Source organism: Colletes latitarsis, chromosome 9 (genome assembly GCF_051014445.1).
Source record: "Colletes latitarsis isolate SP2378_abdomen chromosome 9, iyColLati1, whole genome shotgun sequence".
In the NCBI taxonomy this organism is placed as follows: domain Eukaryota; kingdom Metazoa; phylum Arthropoda; class Insecta; order Hymenoptera; family Colletidae; genus Colletes; species Colletes latitarsis.
Window position 1 is genome coordinate 18,720,138 of NC_135142.1, and position 19,788 is coordinate 18,739,925.

The window sequence follows — 19,788 nt, forward strand, 5'->3', positions numbered from 1 at the left end:
CTAATATATCGTGGTTGGCCCAAAGTTTTTAAAGGAGCCATTTCTCCAAGTGACAAAAGGTTCGTCCTCCGACGATACTCCCCTTTTTCGGAAAGACCCACGATTATCCGGCGTTTTCTCCTTTTCTTTTTTCTTTCGACGGCGTAGATCAATTCCGGTTAACTGCCGACGATTCGAAGCGGTGCCTCGTCGCGAGACATTCGTCGACGTCCTTGAATCTCCGACGTCGTTGACTGCTCCGATCCTCCTTGTCGCACAACTGCAACTCTGCTCGTGGTCACGTTGGCTTGGTACAACCACGTAATAGTGGCTAGGTCCTCACTATTACGGTGGTATCGAATTCATCGTCATCCGATGGCGGCTAAACATCACCATCGGCATGACGGCGCAGTACAGTCAGACAACGGTGGCAACAACATCACCGTCGTCATGACATCGAGATTTTAACCCATTCGATAGTGGCTAGACATCACTATCATCTGAATGGTACGGTACAATCACGTAATAGCGGCTAGGTCATCGCTATTACCGTGATATCGAATTCATCGTCATCCGGTAGCGGCTAGACATCACTACCGGCCTGACGGCACAGTACAGTCATACAACGGCGGCAACAACATCGCCGTTGTCATGACATCGAGTTCGTCATCATCACCCGATAGTGGATAGGCATCACTATCGGCGTGATGGCTCAAACGGTCGCACAACAATTTGTGACGACGTCGGGATCCCGTCGGCGGAGCTCGCACATCAGCACCGCTGCATTCAGCTCGGGGACCCTTCGTTGACCTCGTTTCCGCCGGCGACGGCGCCGACCTTCCATGGTCGCAGGCCCGTCCCTATCCGAAACCCGTCAACTACCTGAAACATAACTGAGAGCTGCCTGGCAATGATTATTCAATGGCCGCGACCCAAGGCTTCAGCCGTTCGGCTGCAACCACTGTCTTGGCCCCTCTACCTCCCTGCCTTAAATCTTCGACCTCGTATCGGTCGTTTCCGAGTACTCGGTGGATCCTGAAGGGTCCTTTGAATTTTGGGGAAAGCTTCCTGCTTTCTCCCGTAAACCGCTCGCTGGTGATCTCCACCATCACCAGGTCCTCTCGAGACTGTGTTGCTTCCCGTCGGACCTTATCGTAGCGCTTCTTCTGCTGTTCCGTGATATGCCCGTGGCATGTTCGCCCGCTTAGCTCGCGCGCAGAACCGCTCCAGATGTCCCCGTTTGTCGCATTGTCGACAGGTAGTGGCTTCTTTAGGGCACCTGGAGGAGAAGTGGCCGACGTCGCCGCAATTAAAGCAGGTAACTGCCTGCCGTGGATTCGCCTCGCCCGTCGCAGGCGTCGTCGTCTTCGCTGCCGCCGTAGAAGTCGTCGGCTCGGGCTGTTCACCCATAGGCCCATGGTGAATTATCGCTGGTCGTGACGCCACCGTTTTCTGAGCCGTCGCTCGTGGCATCGTCCCCATCTCCTTCATGACGGCGTATAATTCGTTCGCGTCCTGATATCGGTTGGATCGAATCGTCCGCTCGATGGTCTCGTCCCCGATACCGCCGATAATCGCGTCCTCCAAACACGCGTCCGGGATGTTCAATTTCAAGGCCCGCAACTTGGACAGTTTCTCGAAACAATAGTCCCCCAGTTTCTGTCCGGGGCTCGCCATGTAGTTCGCTGCTTCTTTTAGTAATCGCGCGAATGGTAGCGGTCGTACGAAGCGCCGAGTCAATGTGCGTTTTATCGCTTCCCACGACTGGTCGTCCCTCATTTCCTCGTCGTATACACGACGCGCGTGCCCTTTTAATCCGCGGGCAACGGTGATGACCGTATAATCATCACTCCACCGATATCGTCGCGCGAGTCGGTCGACCTGGCGCACCCACTGCTCGATATCGGCGTCGTCCCGCGACGGATCGAACTTTGGGACCGCAAACTCATCCCCCAACGGTCTATGCCGCACGCTTTCCAATTCCTGTTGGAGGCGTTTTACAGTAGCCCGCAGATCCTCGGACGACGAACCGTCCCGTCGGCGCGAGCGATCTCGCACGCGGTCGCGAGAACGGCTACGGGTTTCTTCCGCCCTTCGATCATGGCTCGATCCGCAGTGTCGGTCTCGTGATTGATCCCTTCTCGACCGGCGTTGTCCATGTCGAGAGCGATCTCGCGAGCGGTCTCGCGAATAGTCTCGCGAACAGTCTCGCGAACGGTTCCGCGAATGATCTCGCGAACAGTTTCGCGAACGGTTCCGCGAATGATCTCGCAAACGATCCCGCGAACGATCCCGCGAATGATCCCGCGAATGATCTCGCGAACTATCCCGCGAATGGTTTTCTACGCGGTCCTTCGCGTAGTCCCGAGAGCGATTCCGCGAACAATCTCGCGAACACTGTCGCTTCCCTTTCGATCGGCCCATTGTTTGGTATTTAACCGGACACAAAATCGATAACTTCACTCAAATACGCACTACCACAATCGCGTAAAACGTCTAAAAATCGCGTAGTAGCGTAAATCCACGAATCACAAACGAATGCCGAGTGAAAAAAAAGGAGAAGCCCGTGGTATATCCCACTTCTGATATGTAAGATAAGGTTTACAAAATATAATAATCGCTTTATTCGGTTGCTGCGCTCTGCACGATGCGTCGCAGCTGATCGCTCGAAAAGAAGTGACTCGCCCAAGTCGCCATGCAGCCCTCTTGACGAAGGCCTTTCAAGGGCCTTCGGGGGTGGTTTATGGCGGGGCCTGGCGTTCGTCGCTGGGGTCCGCTTGCCTGCGCGACGTCTTGCCCGTTGTTATGCCTCATGTGTACCGGGTAGTGTCGGAATTTCCAACAAACTATTGACAAGTTCTTCAGGTTCTTGAAACTTGTGTAAAATGGATATTTCATTATGGGTCAAAATGACCCTGCGATTCATCCATCGCGTTCATCCTGAACTATTCACCCTTCGAGGGTTAACTCGGATCGAAAATTAACGATTCGATCGAACCACAGGAGTTCGTCAACCTCCAACGCGCGAGCGTGACCGAACATGCCAATCGGCAGGTTTAAATGATCAGAAGCACAGTTAGAGTTTGCCCTCTACGAATCTAACACGTAGACCACAGTTTTGGTAAGCTTTAGTTTTCACTCTGCAAGTAGTTTATTCTTTTGTACGTCGTCTTAAGAATCATGTAAATACAATTAGCGTCGATGCCTAATCTACCAACGTTCTTTTAGTCTATAGCCACCTGATCTGGAGATCCCAAGTATATAAACTACCCTCTGGCCACGCCATCACCAAGAGATTTAAATCCAGAATTACTAGTCCTCAACATTTCCTGTATCATGGAGAAAAGGTACTCAAATGACACCTTCTTGACTCCAAGTACTATCGTAAGTAAGGACGTTTCCTCTTGAATCTCTTCTTTCTGGCCTGAGTCTGTATCATTGTAATCCTTGTGACGTTTTTGTTTTAGACCCAGAGTCTGAACCATGGATTCGAAGACTGGAGTCACTTCCAACCAAGAATTTTAACCCTTACTCAAACTCGATTTGGTTTTCAGTATCTCGCTTTTATAAAGGGGGGGGGGGGAGGGTATAATACTACGGTTACCCTACTCTTAAGAAGTAAATTACTATTTAATTCTTATCAGTTATTCTTAGTAATTTATGATACAAATCTGTATGATCCGAATGTGTCTCTCAACAACATACAAACTGACACAAGTGGAATAAGAACTTAAGAAGGTATCGCCATTATATAAACGTTGGCCCTCTACTTGCTATACACCATTATACACATCAAACGATCACTCATCATTCATATGATCACATGAAGTAAACGTCCCTGTCTGCTTTCATGTGTCTGCATTTAATGGCGCCATGAGTAACATGTGAAAATAAGACTCTTTGTTAAACCAGAACGACTGATCTTCGCAGTGGTCTCGAAGCAAGTGCTGCAACTCCACTCCCCCATTTCGTACGTTTCGAGAAAGAGAGATGGAGTAGAGAAAAAGTCGGAGATACCCTACCCATTTTTTGAAAATCGTGTCGAAGGTAAATGATTTATCTATTGCATAAATAGGACATTCTCTGTACATACGAGGGTCGTTCAATAAGTTCTTAGAAAAATATAGAAAAATAAATTATTTTAGGTGGATTTTTTTTTTATTTTTCAACATAATCTCCTTTTAGCTTTATACACTTTTCCAAGCGTTTCTCCAACATTTTTAAGCCATCTAAAGAGTAAGATTTCGTAAGCTCCTCAAAATAGGCTTCCGTTTGTGACCTCCTCATTCGACGTGAATCGTTGTCCGCCGAATCATTTTTTTAAATTTGGAAATAAAAAGAATCACTGGGGCAAATACGGTGGATGTTGTAATAATTCGAACTTTAATTCCATGATTTTAGCCACCGAAATTGCACTTGATGCAAGAGGAAGTTCCTTGCTTCGATTGACAATAAAAACGAAACCATGTAGTGGATATAACTGAAACTTCGACAGTTGTCTAGTAAGTCATGATTTTTACTAAAAGCAAACCATTTTCAATGCTACGAGCGCCAGGTCTTGGATTTTCTAAGGACTTATTGAACGACCCTCGTACATAGGGTACGGCAAAAGAATGAAAAAGCTAAATTCCACTAATACATTTGCAGGCATAATTATTGTTTCGAAATAAAGCACTCGGAAGCGTTTGCATTACCACGCATCAAAACATTTTTGTTTAAACGAAGTAAGGTCGCTGTAAATATTTATACGCGAAGCAATACGAAGAAAATACATTATATCTCGTTAAACGAATCGTATCCCCAGGATGTTCGATTAATGCTTTGCGGGTAAAAACGTTTATTTGCTGGAATACTGACTCTAATCCTTCTTTCTTTCCCCTTAATTATACCGTTACGTGTAATCACTCTTCTTAATTAGCAGCGTTCTTTTTCCATTACGGGACGAACCTTTCGTATCCACGATAAATCTCATGTCCTATCCCTTGGATCTTTTCCCCGACGATCAGGGATACATGTATTACAGTTGATTAGTTGATGAATGAACAAAGCCCATACAAGAGTAAGATCGCATCGTTCGAAAATTCTAAGGTGGATTTCATCGCTCAACAACAAAAGTAGACTCGTTTGCTTCTTATGAAAATAATTTAAAAAACAATGTTTCTGTCGATAGGAATGTTGATTGATCCGTTCAACGTTTTGGTCTTTGTATAAATCCTTTTTAGAAAGTAGCAAAACTGCACTTTTAAAATTTTTAGTACCCTTCAATTTTTATAAAAACAAATTTTTCTCTTTTGTATTACAACTTGTTACCAAATTTTCTGTACTTAAAAGGAACTAAAAAAATATTTCAAAACGTATTGCGAATTTAATATTTCATTGAGTCGTTCTCGGCCACCACTATTCGGTCACAATTGCTTAGCGGACTATGTATCCATAATGAACGCTTTCGTCGCTCGCTTATCGTGCTATGGCGGTAGTGGATTTACGACCGTATGTTACGTTTTTCATCAGTGTTCACAATACCGGCCTGTTATACGAGACCGCTATCAGATCGAACCGTTAGTAAACTCAATAATCACTAGCACCGTCTTGTATAGCATATTGTGCTTCTTATTACACGCTGGCAGACTCATGTGAATAAAAATCATTAATGAAACCGACACTGACCTGATTATATGTAATTTACAACTGCCGCGTTCGTATAATATCGGCAATGAACTATTATGTAATTCGTGCAACTGGTAATTCCGCGTTCAAAGGAATCTTTTGCATAAATGAATCCTCTTTATGAGTCATGTCTGGCTTAAATATCGATCCAAAATAAAATTTTCAGATGAGAAGAAGATACGAGAAATGGCGACACGCAGCATATTCAAAGTGAATCAAAATGTCGAGAAAAAAATTGCGTATCAATTTTCGAAGAGGCCATTGCGAAGAAGAGACTTTAATCTTAAAGTTCAGGGTAGTTTTAAACAAAATTTTGTAAACTTTTTGGGATCGCGTTCTAGCGTAAATTGGACGACATCTTTTGCTTGGAGTTAGAATAATCCAAAGATTAACAACGTTTTGGCTGAATGCCCTAATATTTATGAGCGTCAGTGTACGTGAAAATAGGTCGTTGAAAATTTCTCTTCGAAGTATGGCAGTTCAAAGATAATAGTGTTCATCCCGTGGCAACGTTTCACGCGACAACCAGAGCGCCAGAAGTATTGTCTTTCGGTATAGCTACGGCTGGGATTAGAGCAGACACGACGAGATAAAATCCGCTCGTGTTTCCTGCAGCTACAGATCAAGGAGGAGGAAAAAGCATCCACAGTATTGTTACTTGGTGCGATCGATGGAACTGCTAGGTGGCATCTAATGAGAAGGAGCGGACAATGAGCTTTTCTGACTTAAGTGCTCTAGGGTGAATACCGGAAGGGTTCTTCTATCACCCTTCTTATTTTATTCACTTATTCTCATGTCTACTTCACGAATCAGACGAGTTACCTAACAAGAAGACAACTCTGCGGTGAATGGCTCCGAGATATTCAAGAAATCTAAAAACACAAATTTGGGATATCAAATGACTTTATTGTTCAAACTGACGGATAATTTAATTCATCGAAGGAAGATTAAAAATAAGGAAATTTAGAGAGTTAAACATTCTTTTTTTATATTTATGAAACGTTTAACTATGTGTAGTAATGCCTATTTAAAGGACAACTTTGCATTTGAAAGTTTCATTTTAATAATGCACCTGAATAATATGCGTGTTAACTACATGAAAACGTACGAATGAAAATATTCAATGCCAAAAAGGAGTAACTTCCCTATGGATTGTATACAAATTATTTTACCTAAACCAAGCTAGCTAAATATCTTCTCCAATCGTGGCGGCATAAAAAAAGGAATAGGAAGATTATATACATATGCAATTTCAATGTATCAATTCAAACATTTTTTATTGATGCTTATGTGTTCTGTTAGTGAATACAAAAATATATATTTAATTAGTGTTTGTACCTAAATTAAGAGATTAGGTCTTGCCAAAATCACATCGATTATAAAAAGAACTTTCATTTTTGGTCATATTAAAAAGTCCTAAATGTGGTATGAAGGGTCCCAGTCATTTGTTTCTAAATTTTGTATCTGAATATTCCTGTGTTTCTGTATAACAGAATATTACCAGATAGCGCCACAGTAGCAAATACACCGCCATCTATTGTATACGTGAGTAGTTGAGCAGACAATTTTTAGTACTAAAATGTTACTAGGAAATCAAATTTACTTACGATTTGATGTTACCAATGTTGCTACATTTCGATTAGAGTTGATATAGTAAATCTAAAGTTATGACAATGAAACATTATGATTTTCACATCATGACTATCGTGATTTTCATCATTGTTATGTAAATTTCATCGTTGCTTTAAAAACACTTAAATACTTTTATTTCACATCAAGCACATAATATTACAACATCGTCAACAGTAACATTGAAAAAGAACAGTAATATTTAAACAGTAATATTGAAAATCGTAACAGTAGCAATATGACAGTTTTGATTTTGTAGTAACAAACTATATGAATAATACGAACAGATGCTAAAATTACTGTATTCCATGCCATTTTTAAAGTAATTCAATATTTTATAACCCTTATTTGCATAAAAATAGTCGAAAAAACGTTACACTATCATGACAGTTTACGGCTACATGAAAACGTATTTTAAGCATCTAAACAAACTCCTACTCGCGAATCTCGCCATAATGACAGTAGTCAGTGGATACGCGGCTTGAGATTGGTCCTTTTGTACATTATAAAGCGAGGTTAGTTAACTTAAATTGAGCTTTCAAATTTCCACAACATTTATATTATTAATACTATGAGCTACAAAGTTTATTTATCTTATTCATAGAATTAAAAAACAGCAAGATTAACTTTTTCAAATGTACAATTTAAATTATTTTTCAGATAAATCACAATGAAGTTTACACAATTGTTGCAAAAACAACATTTAGGTAGAGCGGTACGTCTGCTCTGGCAACAACAACGAGAAAGACCTGTAAAGTTAACCAAAGCAGAAGAAATTTTAACATCTATGGGTATCCCAATACAAGATGCCTTGGAAGTAGTGAAGCCACCAAAACTATTTACCAAGTAATGCTTTTAATTTTACATAGTTTAGCATTCAAGTTGTTCCAGATTTAATTATCTAGATCTATAGAATGTATTGACAAAGTTTTGGTACCTCAAAAGTGGTTCCTCAAATGTGGTACCTCAAAACATTCAATATACAAGGTGTTCGGCCACCCTTGGGAAAAAATTTAAAGGGAGATTCTATAGGCCAAAATAAGACGAAAATCAAGAATACCAATTTGATGATGACGGCTTCGTTAAACAGTTATTAACGTTTAAAGTTCCGACCGTACTGACTTTTTTTCTCGAAAATGCGTAGAATTTCAGGGGTAGGTCTATACACCAAAAATTATTGTAATTGACCCCTGCAACTGAAAATAATTTTTTCAGAACGATTTGAAATCTTTTTTTTCGTCGAAAAATTTAGTCACCCTACCCCCCGTCGATTTTTCTTAAAAATTCGTTTTTCATTTTTAATAGTATTGTTTGACGCCCTACAGAAAAATTGTCTAATGCTTTTTTGTAGGTACCCATGAGCTCTACTTTAAAAAAAAGTTTCATTGAAATATATTCACAATTATAGGAGTTATGGCTGTTTGAAAATTGGACCATTTTTATGGGGTTTTTCTCATTTTGCGGGGTCAAGGACCAACTTTTCGAATATTTTTGCGATTTGTACATATTCTCCACCAAAATACACGTAGTTTGCTTTTTTAAACATTAAAATCGTCCAATCCGTTCAGAAGTTACGACGTTTTAAAGATTCGCACGAAATCTCGGGGTAACATTTCTGGCCAGAAATAATATTTCTGGTAAGGAATTTTTTTCTCGAAAGTGGTTAGGATTTCGAGGGTATGTCTATTGACCAAAAACGATTATAATTGCCCCCTGTAACTAAAAATAATTTATTTAGAACGATTTGAAATTTTTTAATTTTGCCGAAAATTTCACATCTACTCGAATTTTTTTCTTGAAAGTGGGTAGGATTTCGGGGGTATGTCTATTCACCAAAAATGATTGTAATTGACCCCCGTAACTGAAAATAATTTTTCTAGAACGATTTGAAATTTTTTATTTTAATTTTTTAATAACTTTATAACGAAGCTTCAGTCAAAAAATTGATATTCTTGATTTTCGTCTTATTTTGGCCTCTAGAATCTTCCATTAAAATTTTTCCCAGGGTTGGCCCAAACACCCTGTATATAACAATACATAATATAAATAATATATATTACTTATAAGCTGTTTTAAAAGCATATTTTTACTTTAGTAGAAAGAAAAAACAAATTTAATTGTTGCAAGTACTTCTTTAAAATTAAAAAGCATAACTCATTCCAAAAGCAATGATGCATGATATTCAAAATTAAAAGGTAAAATGTTTATTACTATGAAACTTGTTTTTCTTGATATTTAAATCATAATAGTAGACAAACTATTGAAGTGGTCTATTTTAGTTTTCCCACCCTGTATAGGATAAACCATCTTTAATGATATGAACAAAAGAATTATAAAAGAAATATTTACTTCTTTTTCTTCTATAATATATATCTTTTTCTGTCTAAAAATAATATAGGTAAATTAATATTTGTTTATGCTTATATTAGATTTGAACACTTAAGTGTACCTGGTATAGATCCAGATTTGAAGGAAAGAAGTTGCTTGACATATAACGAATGTAATCTTTTACAAGAAGGTATATCACAAGCATGTATGTTAACGAAAACTTTAAAAGTTGGTGATGAAATTCCAGAAAAAATAAAATCTTTAATCACTGATATCCCAGAACATACAGATAACTTATTAAAAAGGTACATTAATACTTAAATGACTATTGTATATACAATAGTGGCCGCTTTAATTTAAAAAGTTCGAAAGCCATTAGTTAAATTCCCGCGTACAGGGCAGCGTATTTTTTCTAAGAATCGACTCGAGCAATGACTGATAAAGTAAGACTGTAGATGCAATAAGAGAAAACGAGATAAACATAATACATCGAGTGGCGATGACCGGGACCCGATATTTCAAAGAAATGCTACGAGTAAAAAAAATTTAATTTTCTGTCATTTTTGTCACATATTTATTAAAATAATATCAATGAGTCTAAACACCATGTAAATCAGATTAGTTGTAGTATATACATACTAGTTTGAACGTGTAGTTTGAATGTGGGGGCATAATGGGGATAGCTTATTTAAATTTAAGCAAACAAATTTTATTAAATTAAAGCAGACACTAATCTAGAATATTGCCTTGCTGGTTGTATCAATCTGCAAGTCAGTTTTTTTTTTGTTTAGTTACTTGTTTATTATTTTAGAATTGTTTATACAACAAACATATATGATGCACATCAAGAAAAGTTACCAAAATTGAAAGATCCTAACAGACCTAGTTGGGTATTTCCTAGACTGTATGGCATATCAAGTACAAGGAAAATGTAAGTATTAATTACAGAATCATGCTCATTTTATATTACTTAAAAATTACATTTTCATTTTTAACTCAGGAACTTATATACTGCAGGCATAATATAACGAGGAAATTTCTACAACTCTGTGAATCATTATGTGGATTAAGTATTGCACAAAATCGAACAGTATTACGAGACGAAATTTTATCCGTATGCATAGGTATATATTAGAAGAAAATATATTTTAAAGCATATGTCTAATTGTATTGTCTGTATTGTATATTATATACTGTATTTATATAATATACATGCAGAGCAGATATCTAATATTTGAACTTAAAATATTTTTGTTCTCTTTAAACGTTGATATTTTAGATTCTAGACAGTATATTTTTAATATATATCAACAAAAATAGAATTTTTTTTAATTGTAGAAAAGGAATTGGATCTTTTACAATTTTCCTTAAAAATGGATCTAATAATGACATCTTCAATGCCTTTAACGCCAATAGCAGATACAAGTGCAAATAATGAATTTGACTTGCCAGATATTTTCCCATTACATCATACTATTGGTTTATCCAAATCAAATATTTACAAAACTGAGGACATGTTTCGTAAGTTTGTTTGCAACATAATACATTATATACGGTTTCCATTGTTATGTGTATTATATTGTATTTTGTAGCAATTAATACGAGATCTGCATTGATGAACATTCACACTATCTTTATAAATTATAATCCAGAAGAAGTAAAAAATTTAACAGAATTACCGACCACCGAAAATCAAGTCCATGCACGTTCCTTGATGGAATCATTTACTGCAGCAACAGTTTTTGCTCGGCAAAAATTCGGAACAAATGTGAAACAGTTATCAGAACCGGTTGTTATACAATGTGTTCAGTCAGATGGACAAAATTTTCATTTTTCCGTGTATCAACTCAACACATTAAACATCGATGGTACGGATGGAGTAAAAAATTTTTGGTGGTCAGCACCAACAATAAAATTATATGAGAAAGCTCAATATGAAAATGGAAGAGCATGTCTTGAAGGCTATAACGATGAAGTGTTTAAAAGGTTTCTTGCATTTTATAAAAATAAGTGATTGGAAAGAAAGTTATTATTAATAAACAATAATCAGTAAATAAAAAGTTATTAAATTTTTTTATCAAATGTAAAAATAAAGTTGTAATTATAAAAACATTCGGTACATGAGTTAAGTCAGGGGTGACGTAACTGGCGATTCACGGCCAATTGCAGTTTTGCAGTTCCTTCCCTTACTTATATGTTCCACGCAAGCGCAAAACTACCCCCACTGTGCCTACTCTACAGAGTTGGGACTTGAAGGATGAAGAAGGCTCACCGCTCACTCGCTCATTGGGCACCTAACCACATTTAAATAGTGACACTAGTAAGAACGTAATGGCGAGAGAATCAATTGGATGCTGGGACTACTGTGGCTTTCGGCGGAAAAGAAGTTCGTTATCCCAAAGTTAAGTAATAGCTAATATATTTTCAAAAAGTGTGGTGATTTGAATAGTTGTGTTTATTTCTTTCTGTTTCGTTTGATTCCGTTGATTAGGCGACGGTTTTATTAAATCTTTCAATGAAGCATAAGGTTTTACATAAAAATATAAATGACATAATGCCTAAAACAAAAGATCATTTAATTACACATAGTAATTTTAGTCATTGCATTTATTGTATTACTTACTTCCCTAGCTGTCAAACGTTTTGATGAATTATAAATAAGAATTTTACTAATAAGATCGACTGCTTCAGGCTCTGCATCATCAATAATATCTTCCCATGTTACTCCTGTATGATATGGAAATGTGATTTTATTAAAATCAGGTAGTGTACTTAACTCAGGCCATGTTTCTGATGTAGGAGATCCCAAATATTTTAGTACTATTGCCAATTGCTCGATATCTGTTTCACCCTGTAAGTATAGTATTTTTTAGGCAATTTACTATAGAAAAACTACACTTTTACCTTGTGCCTTACCGGAAATAATGGTGATTTGTTAAGCAGTTCACCAAAAATACAACCAATAGACCACATATCGATTGCTGCTGTATAATATTTTGCTCCGTACAATAATTCGGGTGCTCTATACCATCTGGTGGCAATTTGATGCGAATATGGTTTTGTCGTGTCTTTCCACATTAATCTTCCCAAACCGAAATCAGCAATCTTCAAAATACCTTTTTCACTTATTAGTAAATTGGCAGGTTTCAAATCCTGAACAGAATGTTATTATTAACAATTAAAAACTTTTTGTATATTAAACAAAGATACTTTTTTTATACAAAAATGAAAAAATAAAAACAACTAAGTATTTAAGTAGAATACAAGAAATAAATTATTTCCTATTTGTACAAATGCTAATTTTAACATTCTATAATAGTTCTTTTATATATCAAGTTGCTAATTCTCAATAAAATATACATTTTCTGAAAGATATATTATTTGAATATAGTATATTGTAAACAGTTTATAAATTATTGTTGATTTTAGACAGATATTAGTAGTTGAAGTTGCTTAGTACAGGTACTTTTTTCCTGTTGTATATCCAATTGAATGTCAATAATTAAACATTTTTAATTCGTAGAAAATGAAATAGAAATTTTTAAAATTTTATACCCTATGTATTATATTTTGTTCATGTATATATGCAATACCCTCTAAAATCATTTTTGTATATGTTTTCACTTGAACAATTGTCAATGATATTTCATTGTCTTTTATTATTTCCCATAAACTTATTGGCATATATTCGAAGACAACTATAAAATCTAACCCGACAGCGAAGGCATCCAGTAATTTTACAACCTGTAGTAAAGTAATTTCTTTATGTAAATACAGTTGTATAAACTGAAAACGTCACGATTAAATAATAATAGAACAATTAAAACGAACATACATTACGATGTTTTAATTGCTGTAAAATTTTTATCTCGCGCATAATAGATATGGATATACCATTTTCAATATTTTTTAAAAGTAATTTCTTCAATGCTACATTCTTTTCTGTTACTATGTCCTGTGCTTTCAAAACTATACCCTGTGCTCCTTCACCAATTTTTTCAATGACTACATATCTATCCATATTTATTGTTAAAATTTGTCATTCTTTAGTGTATATTAACTTTTAGTGATATGACTGTTTCCATGGTTACGTATAATCTAACTTAACCTGTAGTCTAACCTAACCTAGTGGTTCTTAAGTTAGTTTCATTGTGTAGCAGCAGAAGTTCTTTAAAACTTTAACGGCTGCTGTCGCGTATACTATGTGATTTTATTGTTGCAATCGTCATATTATTATCCTGCCTTATCCATTAAACTCATTATGTTTCTTCAGGTTCAAGTTATATTCCATATAACTTGATATTTATAGTTCGTTATAATATTCCTAGCATCTTCGTGTGTTTGACTTTGGTCTACAATGCCAGTAGAGAAAACTTTCTTAAATTATTTATATCAAATCAATCGACAAATCGTCTCCAAAAGTAGTTGCTAGATCATCGAGTTAAATTCAAACAAGTTAATTGGAATTTTTAATTCTCATAAATTCATAATTCAGAAATACAATAATGCGTGTAAAGTGTGGCCATCAAAGTGTTAACGTTGTTCTTTCGTCATGCATGTGTAAGAAATTTCGTCCCATCTATCAACACAGAATGGGACTGCTGTCCAGTGCGCGATCAGAATCAATGCACAGATAAATAATAACTTGATTAGTGTATGCAACCGTGCTTATAACCATTAATAATGTTGTAGAAATTAAGAATAAATATTATTAGTTGAAAATATCCTCTATATTTACAACAATAAATATTTATAATTATGAGTGACAGAAGACAGAAAGATTCTTATAAGAAGAAATGGTATTTAAATAAAAAGAAGTCAACAAATCATAGTAAGAAATTTTTATTTATTTTATTGTACGCGTGCGTATAACTTTAAACTTAATTTATTTAAATATATTACAAAATTTACTTGATATTATATATGATTTAAATTTACATTTCGCAGACAATAAGAATAAAAACAATCAAGATAATAAAAAAATACATCAATCGGTAGATACTATAGAGATAAATAATGTATTAAATATATATGATACTTACGTTAATTTTAATATTCCTTATTATGGATGGAAATTATTTTTTTCTGATGAAGGTACAACAAATTTATTTCGTATGTAATTTGTATCAAAAATTAAGTTTCATTGTAGTAACAATAGTTGAGCAGAAATTAATATAAAGTATCACCAAATATGAAATAAAAGATTATAATAATATTGACAAACTAACTTCTTTTATTCTTTAGAATATAATAGCGATTGTGACACTGTCAAAAAAATTCAAGCAGTAGAAGGCTTTATAAATAGGCATCCTCGCTTGTTATCTTTGCTTTCGTTAGAAAATTTAGAAAATGGAACAGTTTTTGTAATCGATATCTATGAAACAGAGAGTGACACAATTTTCTTGAATGAATGGTGCGATTTTAAAAGAAACATATATGAGAATCCATTACATACACTAAATTGCATCAAGCTTGCTATACATCAGGTATTTTTTATTAGTGATGATTCTTAAGCGTATGTTACATATTTATTTAATCAACGTGAAATTTGAAACTTTCAGAAAATAATAAGTTCAATATCTAAAGAAAATTTAAAAGGTTCTACGAATGTTCTAAGTACAATATCGATTATTAGATTAAAAATATTAAATTATCAACCAATTGTATGTTTGCAAGACTTGAAAGCAAATTCTTATGGTATGTGTATATAATTTTCTCAATTCTCAAAAACTTCTATAATCAAATATTAAAATTTTCTGAACAGGGAAATTAGTGTCTATTAAAGGCTGTGTAATAAGAGTAGGTCGTACAAAACATATTGCAGATTGGATTGTATTTACTTGTCGCAAATGTAACTTACAAAAAATAACAAAACAACCACAAGGAATTTATACAATCCCGAAAAAGTGTAATATATGCGGTATATCTAAATTTCGTCCTGTGTTAGATTCTCCACATGTAAAAAGTGTTTCCTTTCAAATGATTAAGATACAAGAACTTCTAAACGATGAACAGGTATTCATTTTCCATGAGTAGAACATTTCTATATAGGGTGTTCGGCCACCCCTGGGAAAAATTTTAATAGAGGATTCTAGAAGCCAAAATAAGACGAAAATCAAGAATACCAATTTGTTGATGGAGGCTTCGTTAAAAAGTTATTAACAATTAAATTCAAAAATTTCAAATCGTCTTGTAAAAATTATTTTTAGTTGCAGGGGTCAATTGCAAGCATTTTTGGTCAATAGACATACCCCCGAAATCCTATTCAGTTTCGAGAAAAAAATTCCTTACCGAAAATATAATTTCTGGCCAGAAATGTCTGCCCGAATTTTCATGCGAATCTTTAAAATGTCATAACTTCTGAACGGATGGGACGATTTTAATGTTTAAAAAAGCAAACTACGCGCATTTTAGTGTAGAATATGTACAAATCGTAAAAGTATTCGAAAAGTTGGTCCCCGACCCCGAAAAATGAGAAAAACCCCATAAAAATAGTCCAATTTTCAAACAACCATAACTCCTACTATAGCGAATATATTTCAATGAAACTTTTTTCTGAAGTAGTGCTCATGGATACCTACAAAAAAGTATTAGACAACTTTTCTGTAGGGCGTCAAACAAAATTATTAAAAATGAGAAATGAATTTTTAAGAAAAACCGACAGGGGGGTACGGTGCCTAAATTTTCGACGAAAAGAAAATTTTTCAAATCTTTCTAAAAAAATTATTTTCGGTTGCGGGGGTCAATTATAATCATTTTTGGTGAATAGACATACCACCGAAATCTTGCGCATTTTCGAGAAAAAAATTCAGTACGGTCGGAACTTTAAACGTTAATAACTGTTTAACGAAGTCTTCATCAATAAATTGGTATTCTTGATTTTCGTCTTATTTTGGCCTCTAGAATCCCCCATTAAAATTTTTCCCAGGGATGGCCGAACACCCTGTATATTATGGGTCTTCTAAATTTGTTGCCTTCAAACTTTGTATAATTATGTCAGAATTAATACTACTCATTTTTTACACTGTAGAATAATAAAGGCAGTATGCCTAGAGTGCTTGACATTGAATTAATAGATGATTTAGTTAATACTTGTATGCCTGGAGATGATATTACTTTAACAGGAATTATAAAGGTAATTCATATGTGTAGGAAGTTGTAAAAGCAAAATTTGAATATTTACAATTCAGACTTTAAATTATTTTAAACCTTGAATTTGGTATGCAAATATGACTTTTCATTTTAATTATAAATATTTTTTAAATATATTTATGTATTGTTTTATACATAAATAATTGTTGATATATAGGGGGTCAACAACACTAAAACACGTAATAAAATTTCATTTTCTTTGTATTTGGAAGCTATTACGATAATTAATAATAAACAGAGATTTCAAAATAAAAACATTGTGGATAATGAAATGTCAATAAAGGATTATTTAGCAATAAAGGTATAAAAAGTATCAACACATTTCCTATTACAATGTAAAGAATTCTGTTATTATTACTGAATATTTATATTTCTCTTAAACTATATAATAGGAAGTGTATAATAAACCAAATATTTTTCCACTATTGGTACATTCACTTTGTCCAAGTATATATGGTCATGAAATGATAAAAGCTGGACTAATATTAAGTTTGTTTGGTGGAAATACAGAAAATTTAGAATTAAGAGATAATATACATACATTAATAGTTGGTGACCCTGGTCTTGGAAAATCACAAATGTTACAAGCATGTGCAAGAATTGCTGCAAAAGGTATAAATATTTAACCCGAATTTTATTTTCTCCTTTTTACATGCATTTTTAAATATTTGACAACAATATTGATTAAAGGTGTATATGTATGTGGAAATTCAAGCACATCTTCTGGACTGACAATAACACTTACAAAAGAAAATAAAACTAATAACTTTGCTTTAGAACCAGGTGCATTAGTTTTGGCAGATAGAGGCTGCTGTTGTATAGATGAATTTGATAAAATGTCGAAACAACATACGGTAAAGCTATTAATTTAAATATATAATGTTTAACATTTAATATCTTTGAAATTGAACAAGTATAGTTAATCAAATTATTTACCTCGTTAAACTGTAATAAAAAAATAAATCTGCTTTAATCATAGGCTTTATTAGAATCTATGGAACAGCAAAGTGTAAGTGTAGCTAAATCAGGAATAATTTGTTCTCTTCCCACAAGAACTTCAATTCTAGCAGCTGCTAATCCAATTAGTGGTCGATTCAATAGAAGTAAAACAGTAATGCAAAATTTGAAAATGAGTGCACCTCTCTTATCACGTTTTGATTTAATATTTTTATTATTAGATGAGCCAAATAAGGTGCATATTTATTTATATATTACTTTAATAATCAAATAAATAAATATTCTTGAAAAAAAGTGTACTAACATCACAATAACGTTATATATTTAATTTGTAATAGCACATAGATGATTTGTTATGCAAACATGTTATGTCAGTTCATACTGGTTCGAATACAATTAGTAAAACGCAAACAAGTACATCTCAATGTACAGATGTATCAAATGTAATTATATCTTCATTAAGGTAACTACTAAGTATTAATTTCATTAAAATAAGAACAGTTATTTACAGTATTTATTTATTCGCTTTTAAAATATAATTAAATTTGTAGGGACAAACTTACAGCTTCTGTAAATGAAAGTATTAATGTCATTCCACAATCAGTTCTTCGAAAATACATTTCATACGCGCGACAATATGTAAAACCAAAGTTAACTAAAGAAGCAGCTGCAGTGTTACAAAATTATTATTTAGAACTTCGCAGTAGAAATGATAAACTTGATGGTTTATCTGTTTATAATAGACAATTAGAAGCCATGATAAGATTAACTGAGGTCTTGTTTTTAATACATTCGTATATTTCAAATATAAATTCTATTATTTGAAATTAATATTTCTATATAATTATATTGCAAAGTAAAATTAATACTAGTGTATATTATTCAGGCTAGAGCAAAGTTGGAATTACGTACAGAAGCAACTGAAACAGATGCTTTAAATATAATAGAAATTTTCCAATATGCATTTAATAATAATGTTATTAGTAGACAATCACAAAATACAAAAGTAACTGACAGAAAAGTAAGTTATGTAATTCTATACATATCTATAATGATAGAGGATGTCAGAATATTAATATACAATTTTCTTTCAAAGGTAAAAGAATTTATACAATTACTAAGGAAAGAAACAGTTGTTGATACCAAAAAAACATTCTCTACAAAAAGATTACGTGAAATTGCATTGGATGGGAAAATTGTGGTACACGATATTTCGCAGTTAATTTCAAAATTGAACGAAAACGGTATTTTATTAAAAACTGGAAGTAATACTTTCAAATTTATTCCTGATTAACAAAGTTCAATCTTTATAGTTACATAAACATGAATCATACATACATTTATCATAAATCAAAATAGCATTAATATACATACATAATTAATTTTAGAATATTATAATACATGTTAATTTAATTTTTTATACCTATAAAATATAATTTATTAAAATAGTCTACTCCATGGATTGTTTCATGATTATATTCTATATTATTATTCAATACAATTGTGCTTTATGACAATTTTTATAAGACCATTTTATATTTTTTATAATATTATACAAATGTAAATTTTTATTGAAATTGTTACTTGTTTGCTTTTATACTTCGAAACAATCTGCTTTGCATGGTAAACGCCAATATAAATACAAGCAACATTTTGGTCCTGGTACATGAAAACAACCAGGTCTGCAGCAAGGTCGTTTGGGAATATAAAATTTTGGTGGTGGAACAGGTGGAGGAGGTATAGTGACCTTGCAGAATCTGTTTAACAAAATCATTTTGTAATATATCCTGATTTATTATTGAAACACGTCTATTATGTAAGTTCGTTACAATGATTATTTTTAAAACTGTTACATCAAAATTTAGGTATATTTCAAATAATTTTATTAGATTATAATTTGTTATAATCTGTTATTTGTTTATGTAGAATTCGATTAATAATTTAATTAGAAAATGTTAAATTTTTATCATTAACATTGAAAAGAAAAATGTAATAACAAGCGATGAATCATGATTTCATTCAAACGGGTTTATAAATTAGTTGTAATTTGTGCCGAGCGGACAAAGCAGTAAAAAT

General features: G+C 34.0%; 3 protein-coding genes across 4 annotated transcripts; 2 read left to right on the forward strand and 1 right to left on the reverse strand.

Annotated features, from left to right (window-relative positions):
* The first annotated feature begins 7,637 nt into the window (after positions 1-7,637).
* On the forward strand, positions 7,638-11,715 carry Mrpl37 (mitochondrial ribosomal protein L37). The gene is made up of 7 exons (XM_076773401.1): positions 7,638-7,790; positions 7,936-8,121; positions 9,705-9,908; positions 10,415-10,534; positions 10,621-10,727; positions 10,942-11,124; positions 11,196-11,715. The coding sequence occupies exons 2-7, from the start codon at positions 7,946-7,948 to the stop codon at positions 11,615-11,617; spliced, it is 1,212 nt and encodes a 403-aa protein (XP_076629516.1). The 5' UTR covers positions 7,638-7,790; positions 7,936-7,945; the 3' UTR covers positions 11,618-11,715.
* Positions 11,716-11,851: 136 nt separating this feature from the next.
* On the reverse strand, positions 11,852-13,654 carry LOC143345863 (cyclin-dependent kinase 20). 2 transcript variants are annotated; one of them, XM_076773403.1, is made up of 5 exons: positions 13,439-13,654; positions 13,159-13,347; positions 12,520-12,756; positions 12,227-12,454; positions 11,852-12,161 (listed from the first exon to the last, which is right to left on the reverse strand). In XM_076773403.1, the coding sequence occupies exons 1-5, from the start codon at positions 13,622-13,624 to the stop codon at positions 12,006-12,008; spliced, it is 996 nt and encodes a 331-aa protein (XP_076629518.1). In that variant the 5' UTR covers positions 13,625-13,654; the 3' UTR covers positions 11,852-12,005. The 2 variants fall into 2 exon arrangements, with proteins under 2 accessions (XP_076629518.1, XP_076629517.1); XM_076773402.1 differs by having other exon boundaries at positions 12,508-12,756.
* A 465-nt stretch (positions 13,655-14,119) lies between these two features.
* Positions 14,120-19,107, forward strand: LOC143345859 (DNA helicase MCM8). The gene is made up of 14 exons (XM_076773396.1): positions 14,120-14,434; positions 14,551-14,697; positions 14,848-15,089; positions 15,165-15,300; positions 15,368-15,618; positions 16,634-16,738; positions 16,913-17,056; positions 17,148-17,367; positions 17,446-17,609; positions 17,735-17,947; positions 18,051-18,175; positions 18,264-18,486; positions 18,599-18,733; positions 18,809-19,107. Exons 1-14 carry the CDS (start codon positions 14,362-14,364, stop codon positions 19,004-19,006), a joined length of 2,376 nt encoding a protein of 791 aa, XP_076629511.1. The 5' UTR covers positions 14,120-14,361; the 3' UTR covers positions 19,007-19,107.
* The last annotated feature ends 681 nt before the right edge of the window (positions 19,108-19,788 follow it).

What these genes read in the sequence shown, in the direction of transcription:
- LOC143345863 (XM_076773402.1), bottom strand. Translation starts at nt 13,624, where the DNA reads ATGGATAGATATGTAGTCATTGAAAAAATTGGTGAAGGAGCACAGGGT. An exon ending in AACAAAATATAATACATAGG is followed by an intron (nt 12,757 to 13,158) that starts GTATAAAATTTT and finishes CATTCTGTTCAG; the next exon opens with GATTTGAAACCTGCCAATTT. An exon ending in TATTTCCGGTAAGGCACAAG is followed by an intron (nt 12,455 to 12,507) that starts GTAAAAGTGTAG and finishes CTATACTTACAG; the next exon opens with GGTGAAACAGATATCGAGCA.
- Mrpl37 (XM_076773401.1), top strand. Translation starts at nt 7,946, where the DNA reads ATGAAGTTTACACAATTGTTGCAAAAACAACATTTAGGTAGAGCGGTA. An exon ending in CCACCAAAACTATTTACCAA is followed by an intron (nt 8,122 to 9,704) that starts GTAATGCTTTTA and finishes TGCTTATATTAG; the next exon opens with ATTTGAACACTTAAGTGTAC. An exon ending in ATATCAAGTACAAGGAAAAT is followed by an intron (nt 10,535 to 10,620) that starts GTAAGTATTAAT and finishes TATATACTGCAG; the next exon opens with GCATAATATAACGAGGAAAT.
- LOC143345859 (XM_076773396.1), top strand. Translation starts at nt 14,362, where the DNA reads ATGAGTGACAGAAGACAGAAAGATTCTTATAAGAAGAAATGGTATTTA. An exon ending in AAAGAAGTCAACAAATCATA is followed by an intron (nt 14,435 to 14,550) that starts GTAAGAAATTTT and finishes TACATTTCGCAG; the next exon opens with ACAATAAGAATAAAAACAAT. An exon ending in AACTTCTAAACGATGAACAG is followed by an intron (nt 15,619 to 16,633) that starts GTATTCATTTTC and finishes TTTACACTGTAG; the next exon opens with AATAATAAAGGCAGTATGCC.